The 8,522-nt window shown below is 62.7% G+C and overlaps 1 protein-coding gene across 1 annotated transcript in view; it reads left to right on the top strand.

Moving 5' to 3' along the window:
• STAT6 (signal transducer and activator of transcription 6, interleukin-4 induced) overlaps positions 1 to 8,522 on the top strand; it is a 14,087-nt gene that overhangs the window by 1,726 nt on the left and 3,839 nt on the right. Inside the window, exons 2-15 of the mRNA XM_012732440.1 lie at positions 1,817 to 1,953; positions 2,808 to 2,946; positions 3,207 to 3,290; positions 3,668 to 3,806; positions 3,909 to 3,961; positions 4,180 to 4,328; positions 4,773 to 4,904; positions 4,995 to 5,183; positions 5,419 to 5,506; positions 5,633 to 5,755; positions 6,316 to 6,408; positions 6,675 to 6,881; positions 8,163 to 8,257; positions 8,350 to 8,486. Of these exons, the coding sequence (XP_012587894.1) occupies positions 1,838 to 1,953; positions 2,808 to 2,946; positions 3,207 to 3,290; positions 3,668 to 3,806; positions 3,909 to 3,961; positions 4,180 to 4,328; positions 4,773 to 4,904; positions 4,995 to 5,183; positions 5,419 to 5,506; positions 5,633 to 5,755; positions 6,316 to 6,408; positions 6,675 to 6,881; positions 8,163 to 8,257; positions 8,350 to 8,486 (1,744 nt within the window). The 5' untranslated portion in view covers positions 1,817 to 1,837. The remainder of the gene's footprint in view (positions 1 to 1,816; positions 1,954 to 2,807; positions 2,947 to 3,206; positions 3,291 to 3,667; positions 3,807 to 3,908; positions 3,962 to 4,179; positions 4,329 to 4,772; positions 4,905 to 4,994; positions 5,184 to 5,418; positions 5,507 to 5,632; positions 5,756 to 6,315; positions 6,409 to 6,674; positions 6,882 to 8,162; positions 8,258 to 8,349; positions 8,487 to 8,522) is intronic.

Below are 8,522 nucleotides of genomic sequence, written 5' to 3' on the forward strand. Positions count from 1 at the left end.
CCCGCCCCGCGGGGTCCAGCCGGTGGACCGGGCGAGTGTGGCCCCTGCTGGCCCAGGGGTGGGGAGGGCTTGAGGAGCCGCTTGAGGAGCGGCCGCGCCAGGTCACTCGACGACGCGGGGACCGAGAAGAAAGGGTGGGCCAGGGCCTCCGCGGTGGCCAGGGGCAGGCGTGGGGGTCAAGGGTCTGGACGGAGGAGCGGTAGGCGCACGCGGGAAAGGAGCCGTCCCTTCCTGGGAAACAGACCCAAGGGGGCCCCTCCCAGGGGCGAGGAGAAGAAAGGTCTGAGGGCCCTTAGCAGATGGGGGAGCGGGCGACCGCGTCCTGGAGCAGAAGTCCCCAGAGGACCCTTCTGTCCTGTCCTTTTGGGAGTCCTGGAGAGGAGGAGGCTAAAAGCCCAGCCTGAGCGCTCGCTCGAGTTACTAGGTTGAGGGAGACCCACGGAGTTTCCGTCCCCAACACCTCCCCGCTCTCTGGGAGAGGGGCGGTGTGAGAAGCATGAACTGGGGAGCCACTCATTTGCCCATGCCTGCAACCCACTCAGAAGTGGGGTGCAGCCTTCTCTCCTGCTCGCCCCTCTCCTTTCTCCGTTGCGGGGGTCTCCTTCCTTAACGCTCTAGTCCTCCAGCACCCTCTCGCTGCCTCTGGGCTGATGAGCCCACCTTTTCTCCAGTCTCCCATCTTTCTGCTTTCCCCTTTGCGCCTCCCCTTCTGCGATTTTCCTCCCACTTGGGATGAGGGGGCCTGTGTCTGGAAAGGACCCTAACTGTGCAGGGTGGTGGTTAACCCCCACTCGGGTTCAAATCCTGGTGTGTGAACTCAGCTTCGATGTTGGAAGTTCGAGAACCTCCTTGAAACGGTCTTTCTGTATGAAAGGGGATAATTAGGGCCTCCCTGGTGGCACAAGGGGTTCAGTCTCAGCACTGTGAAGCTGTGGGCAGCCACTGCAGCATGAGTTCCATCCCTGGCCAGGGAGGGCGCAGCAGACCTCTCCTGTCTCCCCACTGCCCCCTCAGCAGTGTATTTCAGCCCTTCTGCCTGTTCTGCTCCCCACTCTGTCTCTGGTGGATCCTCTCACCCTTCCCCCTCCCCCCACACCTCTGGCCTACATCTCAGCCGTTGTAGACATAAATAAATAAATCTTAAACATTTTTTTAGAAAAGAAAGGGAATAATGTATGTATTTTAAAATCGTTGCAAGGCTCTGAGATAACGCTCTCCGTGCAATGCCTCCCCTCAGTGATAGTTGCCATTACCCCCTTCATCATCTAGCTGGTGGCTTTCAAATTGTTTCACGCAGCCCTGGAATTTTTAAGGGTTTCTCCAGAGATACCTTCCGGGCAGGAGGTGGGGAAGAGAAAGTGGAAGCATTGGAGCCCCAGGCTGACCACACTTGCTTTCCACGGAGAAGCTCCTCCGTTAGCTCTGAGGTCATTGGGATGCTACAGATTAAAAACTAAAGTTACCTGCTGCTTTTAAAAGTCTGGGAAGTTCTGCATTTTTCCCACCTCCTATTTTATAGGTAAGAAGACTGAGGTCCACAGAGGGGAGCTTCTGCCCGCAGAACTCTGCCTTCCCTCAGGGCACATGCCCTGGCTGCTCCTCTGCTGTCCCCGCCCCCCACAGCTCAGCCCTGCCTGTGCCCCCACGCAAGGATTAAACTGCCTCAGCTATAGACCAAGCTCATCTCTGGCTTGAGGTGGTTTGGGGCTCAGGTGGCCAGGAGGCTCTCTGAGGGGCTGTCTGCGGGCGGGCCAGCTGCCCCGCGACCCGCCAGCCGCCGGACGCCTCTCAGAGCGGTCTTGTTCCTGTCCCCCAGGCGCCCTGCAAACCCCAGATCATGTCTCTGTGGGGTCTGGTTTCCAAGCTGCCTCCAGAAAAGCTGCAGCGGCTGTACGTGGACTTCCCTCAGCACCTGCGGCACCTCCTGGGCGACTGGCTGGAAAACCAGCCCTGGTGAGTGCCCCAGAGCGCACACCCGCCGGCGCCCTGCTCTCCTTGGGTGGATCTCTGCCTCCCCCACCCCAGTTTCTGAGGTGGAAGCTGTTGGTCCATGGGTGGTGGCCTAGACCTGTTGGGGTGTCGGGGCTCAGCCAGACTACGCTCTTTATACACAGAGCCCCTCATCACCTCAGGGCCCAAACCAAAGGGAAGGGCGGTCAGGGCCGGGGCAAGGGCTCCTCCATAACAGCTGGAAAGTTGGGGTACCAGAGGCAAGGATGACAGCTGCAACGGCCTGCATGGAGACTAGGAAGAGGAAAGGGGTGCTGAGCTGGCCGCTGTGGGTGGAGTGTGGGATCCCCAGCCCTCCTTGTTCTTGGTGCTGGGGCTATGGGCTTGAACCCCAGTTTCTTGCTGGGCAGCGAGGCAGGGTCCTCTGGGCAGGGACCAAGCCCCGGGGCGAGGAGCATCCCGAAGCCTGTCTCTGCGGGAGCAGCAGGGCTACGCCGTGAGCGCGGTGAGCGGGCACCTGACCTGTGAGGCCAGCGGAAGTGAGGCCCGGACAGGCCCGCCGCCTGCGCAGGCCGGCACCCGCGGCCTCCCTCCGGCCGCTCCGCCCCGGAGCTGCTCCGCGGTGCGAGGCTCCCTCCGCCCCTGCCCTGCCCTGGCACCTGATTCTAGCACAGCGAGATGCCTAGCGCGGGGCTGCCTCCTGCCGGGGAGGCCGCCCCGAGCCCTCGCTGCGCCCCAGGGGCCTGCGTGCCGCTGTGCTCAGGCGCCCGCCCCACGCTGTTGCCAGAGAGGCGGCAGTGAGGGTCGGTGCGGCCAGGACGTTCGCCTGAGACGGCCCTGCCCTGATCCACCTACAGGGAGTTCCTGGTCTGCTCAGATGCCTTCTGCTGCGACATGGCCAGTGCCCTGCTCTCCGCCACTGTCCAGCGCCTCCAGGCCTTGACCGGAGAGCAGGGGGAAGGAAGTGCCATCTTGCAACACATCAGCACCCTGGAGGTGGGGGCAGTAAGGGGCGGGGCAGGCTGGGAGGGGCCGGGTGGAGCTGGGGTGGATGTTGGATGCTGAGAATTGCTTGGATGCTGGAGGAAGTTGGTACTGTCATGGCTAACCTGGCTGGCATGCAAATTTGATTTTAAGAGAATGCAAATGCATGAAAACTTGTGGCATCTGCCATGGTGCAGGCTCCCAGCATGCGGGGGGCGGAGAGCAGCATAGGTGAGAGCCCAGTAAACCTGTCCACCCCGTCATCTCCTTAGAGCATATATCAGAGGGACCCCCTGAAACTGGTGACCACGTTCAGACAGATACTCCAAGGGGAGAAAAAGGCCGTCATGGAACAGGTACGTGGCACCTCACCTGTCACCCCTGCTCAACCTGGGACTTCAGCGGGAGCCATCTGCAACCGGAAGGACTTTGAACTTAGGAAAGGCTCAGTGTTCTAGGCCCAGGTGGCCAACAGAGGTTCTTGGGGTCGGCGTGAACCCCACGTCAAGCTCGGGAAGCTCCACACGAAGCACTGAGGGCAGTGAGGCCTGGGGAAGAGAAAGCAAGGAGCTGGTTGTGCCAGGAGGGAGAGCTGGGAGAATTCTCAGCAGGGAAGCCAGACAAGGGAGGCCTGTCTCCTCTCCAGACCACGCAGCAGGCACCCTGTCAGGGCCGGGGCCAAGTGCAGGAAGGGGGTGGAGTCTCACCTCTGGGCGTCTGTCCCCCTGTGAAGTTCCGCCACCTGCCGATGCCCTTCCACTGGAAGCAGGAAGAACTCAAGTTCAGCACAGCCCTGCAGAAGCTGCAGCACCGGGTGCGGGAAGCCCGGCTGCTCCGAGAGGCCCTGCAGCGGGGGGCTGAGGCTGGCCAAGGTGGGAGCGGGTCGGAGCCCCGAGGGTCCCGGGGAGTGTGCGGGAGGGACCCCCCTTAGCCCTCAATCTGTCCGCACCGCTCATTTCCGGCTCCCACCCTAGTGTCTCTGCACAACTTGATGGAAACTCCGGCCAGCAGGACTGGGCCAAGTGAGGTGAGTACTGGACCGAGAGGTGGAGGCCGAGCTCCAAGCCCCTCTCTGAGGAGTCTCAAACCTGTGGAGGGATGGGGAGTGTACTGTGGAGAGACACAGGTTAAGGTGGGGGTGAGGCAAGGCCGGGGGTGAGGCAAGGCTAGCGGTGAGGAGGCCCTGCGCTCAGGAGCTGGGCGAGGAGGTGGCCTCGGGCCCACTCAGGCCCTCTCTGTCCACAGAACCTGACCACGTTGCTGCAGGAGACTGTTGGGGAACTGGAGGCCGCCCAGGCCTTGGTGCTAAAGAGGATCCAGATTTGGAAGAGGCAGCAGCAGCTGGCAGGGAATGGCGCGCCCTTTGAGGAGAGCCTGGCCCCGCTTCAGGAGAGGTTGGGCCCCGGCCAATGGAGCACGGGGTGGGGGTGTGAGGGTGGGGCGGGCCCGCGGGCAAGGGGCCTGGGTGGGCAGGGGCCCAGGGTGCCAGTGCCGTAGAGCCACGCAACCTTGCTCGGGTTGCGTCCTGTGCAAATACGGCCCCACTGAGGGCTGAGAGGCCTGTGTCTGGTCTTCCGTGGAAAAGTACAGTTTGTGCAAAAGTACCACACTCGTGGCAGCCGAGCTGGGCCCCAGAGCCCTGAGGAATGGGCAGCGGAGTGTCCCCGGGGCCCGGCCCAGACACAGACGCGAGCTCCCACCCAGCGCCAAGGCAGGGCCAGCCCGGCCCAGGCCCCTGCAGCCAAGGCACTGCCCACCCCAGGCACAGTAGGGACGCCGGCCTGGGCTGGAACCGGCAGCCTGAGTTCTGTGCCCCCTGACCACGGTCCTGACCCCAGGTGTGAGAGCCTGGTGGACATTTATTCCCAGCTGCAGCAGGAGGTAGGGGCGACTGGCGGGGAGCTTGAGCCCAAGATCCGGGCGTCGCTGGTCAGCCGGCTGGATGAAGTCCTGCAGGGCCTCGTCACCAGGTGTGCCCGGCTGGGGGGACGGGACTAGAACGGTGGGGAGGGCACCAGGCACCCCACTGACTCCCCTCATGTCTCCCTCACTCTTTTCAGCTCTTTCCTGGTAGAGAAGCAGCCCCCCCAGGTTCTGAAAACTCAGACCAAGTTCCAGGCCGGGGTTCGATTTCTGCTGGGGCTGCGCTTCCTGGGGACCTCAGCCAAGCCACCGCTGGTCAGGGCCGACATGGTGACCGAGAAGCAGGCGCGGGAGCTGAGTGTGCCACAGGGGCCGGGGCCTGGAGCGTAAGCTGGGGCTGGGGGTGGCCGCCGGCTGTAATGGAGGCCAGAGGGGCGTGGGTGGGGCGGGGCACCAGGACGGGGTGGGAGGGGAGACCACAGGGTGCAGTGGGTGATCACTGCAGAGGCAGGGGTCCATCTGGGCTGGAATGAGGTGGGTGCGCAGGCTTTGGCCAGGAGGGGCGAGGTTTGGAGGGAGCCCCTCAGGCTGGCTGAATGCGCATCCCCTCTCTGGCCTCAGGGAAAGCACTGGGGAGATCGTCAACAACTCGGTGCCTCTGGAGAACAGCATCCCCGGGAACTGCTGCTCCGCCCTGTTCAAGAACCTGGTGAGGGCTCCCTGGTGGGAGTGGGGCTGGAGTCGGGGTCCTCGGCCACCGGGCCTTCCTGGGACAGCATGTGGGGCCAGGCGGGATGTCTGCCCTCAGCATGCCCTCCTTCACCCCACTCCGCAGCTTCTGAAGAAGATCAAGCGGTGTGAGCGGAAGGGCACTGAGTCCGTTACGGAGGAGAAGTGCGCCGTGCTCTTCTCCACCAGCTTCACGCTTGGCCCCAGCAAGCTCCCCATCCAGCTCCAGGTGAGCCGAAGCCCCAGCCTGGCCCCGTGGGGAGCCCCAGCCCCCCAACACAGGACCCGGGGCCCTCAGCACTGCGCCATCCCCGCGGTGGGGTCCGCACCCTGGGGTGCAGGGTGGGGGAGCAAGAGCGTGGTGTTCACGTGCTGGAAATGGAGGGCAGGGCGGCAGCCACTGGCACTTGCCATGGGCGTCGTGGTCAGGGCCGTGTGCCTTGTGGTCAGGGCCTGGCGCGTAGCCCATGCACGCTCTCGACTCTCACAGTAGTGCGCCACGGCAGGGCCCATCACAGCCTCCAGGGCAGGGGGCAGGGGGACCCAGACAGCTGGCCATCCGCCAGGCGCGTGGCTTCCGAGGGCCGGAGCCAGCAGCTGCTTGCAAACCTGGAGGCCCTCGGGGCTGACCCGCAGCCATTTCCCTACACCGAGCTTCAGAAGCCTGGGGGAGGCCCCAGAGCCAGGCTCTTGTCAGAGTGTGAACCCAGGAGCTTCCCTTTGCCCTCAGGGCCAGCCCCCAGGAAGCCCCTTGCCCTAGTAAGAAGAAGCCCGCCCCCTCCCCTTCAGGCCCTGTCACTGCCCCTGGTGGTCATCGTCCATGGCAACCAAGACAACAACGCCAAAGCCACCATCCTGTGGGACAACGCCTTCTCTGAGATGGTGAGGAAAGGTGGGCGGGGGCTCTCACCAGGGGGTGCAGGCTGGGGGGCAGCAGACATGTTCAAATGGGAGCGCGTTTAACTCCCGATGAACCTGCTTTTGCACGTCTGACCTCTCTCCGTGCCAGTTTTAACTGTTGGGGTAGCACCCACACTACTGTTGAAAAAGCACCATCTTGGTGGGCAAGGGGCGGGGGCGGGGGCAGGCCAAGGAGGGCCCGAGGCGGAAGGGGCGATGGCCTGAGCTGCCCCCTCGTGCCCCTCCAGGACCGGGTGCCCTTTGTGGTGGCCGAGCGGGTGCCCTGGGAGAAGATGTGCGAGACTCTGAACCTCAAGTTCATGGCCGAGGTGGGGACCAACCGGGGGCTGCTCCCGGAGCACTTCCTGTTCCTGGCCCAGAAGATCTTCAACGACAGCAGCCTCAGCACCGAGGCCTTCCAGCACCGCTCTGTGTCCTGGTCACAGTTCAACAAGGTCACGCCGCTGCCTGTACCTCCCACCCCAAGCTCTCCATCTCCCCACCGCTGGGGTAGTCACATGCCCCCACGCCCCCTGGAAGGCCCCCTCACGGCGGAGCTAGCCCAGAGGGTGCTCCCGGAGTCCCTCGGGCCTGGCTCTGCGGCCCTGGCCTCTTCACCGCTAACGTGTGCGTGTCCACACCGCTGCGATCCAAAGTGACTTTTACCTGTTGGTAAAAGAGTTCCTACTGCAAAAACCGGCTCGAAATCCCACAGGGACACACCGGTCCTCACTCACGGCCCCCCAGGCCCCGCACCTGGCTCTCGTGGCACTGCTGTTCATGTCCATTTGACTTAACCCTTGCTGTGCAAAGGGGTCAGCAGCTTGCTGGAGGCCTCGCAGCGCCATGGCTGGCGTGGGCCCTGTGCGGACCTGGCTTTTGCCCTTAGCTATTGTGTTTTATTGGAGTCACTCCAATACAAGGCGACTGAAGATTGGTTCTGTTACAGGAACAGAAAAGGAGACTTGGATGACCAGCTGGGTAAAGGCAGCTATAGATTGCTCTCTCAGGAGAAAAGGGCAGGAGAGAAAGCCCCATTACCAGACGATGTGTCCATAAAGGGAGCGGGCCCTCCCTGGTGGCACAGCGGGTTAGGGCGCAGCACTGCCAGCTGGCCGCAGCCGCTTCAGTGTGGGTTTGATCCCCGCCTGCCCCAAGGGGACCTACAGGGCGCGGCAGACCTCGCCTGACCCGGCCGCTGCTCCCCTCAGCAGTGGACTTCATCGATCTGCCTGTTCTGCTCCCCACTCTGTCTCTGGTGAATTCTCTCACCATCCCTGCACCTCCGGCCTGTACCCCAGTTCTGTATGCATAAATAAGTAAATATTTTAAAATAAATAAGTAATGGGAGCAGGGACCCTCAACCTAGCAAGCCTCACCCCTCGGGGTCTCCCTGTGGCTGAGTACAGCGGTTAGGAGGCCCTTCGCACCTGTACTCCTCCCAGCACTGTCTGTCACCAGCTGGGTGGGACAGAGAAAGTTATTTGTCCTCCCTGGGTTTCCCTTTCTTCCTCTTTAAGCAGGGTGGGGCCTCCATCGGCTTGTAAAGATGGATTTATATGTGGGGCGGCTTGGAACCGCAGCTGGTTCGTGTAAGCTGAGTGTTGGCCATTGCCATTGGCACGGTCTTGCGTCCAGCTGGATGCCCCAGCCTGGGACTGTCGTGGCGCAGGGCCTGCGCTGACCACGGGCTTCAGCTCTGGCTTCCCTGTTCACACCACCGCCCTCCCCCACAGGAGATCCTGCTGGGCCGCGGCTTCACCTTTTGGCAATGGTTTGATGGTGTCCTGGACCTCACCAAACGCTGTCTCAGGAGCTACTGGTCAGATCGGTGAGTCCCTGCCCCCAGGACCTGCACAGCCGCACCTCCCCCTCCTCCCACACCAGCGCCTCCACCCCCATCCTGTCCTTCATCCTGACCAGGCTGATCATCGGCTTCATCAGCAAACAGTATGTCACTAACCTTCTTCTCAATGAACCCGATGGAACCTTCCTCCTTCGCTTCAGCGACTCAGAGATTGGCGGCATCACCATTGCCCATGTCATCCGGGGCCAGGATGGTGAGGTCACCCCACCCCTTTGTCTGTGTGCCTGTC

The sequence above is a fragment of the Condylura cristata genome, unplaced genomic scaffold (assembly GCF_000260355.1).
Source record: "Condylura cristata isolate star-nosed mole 26May11 unplaced genomic scaffold, ConCri1.0 scaffold00034, whole genome shotgun sequence".
NCBI lineage: Eukaryota > Metazoa > Chordata > Mammalia > Eulipotyphla > Talpidae > Condylura > Condylura cristata.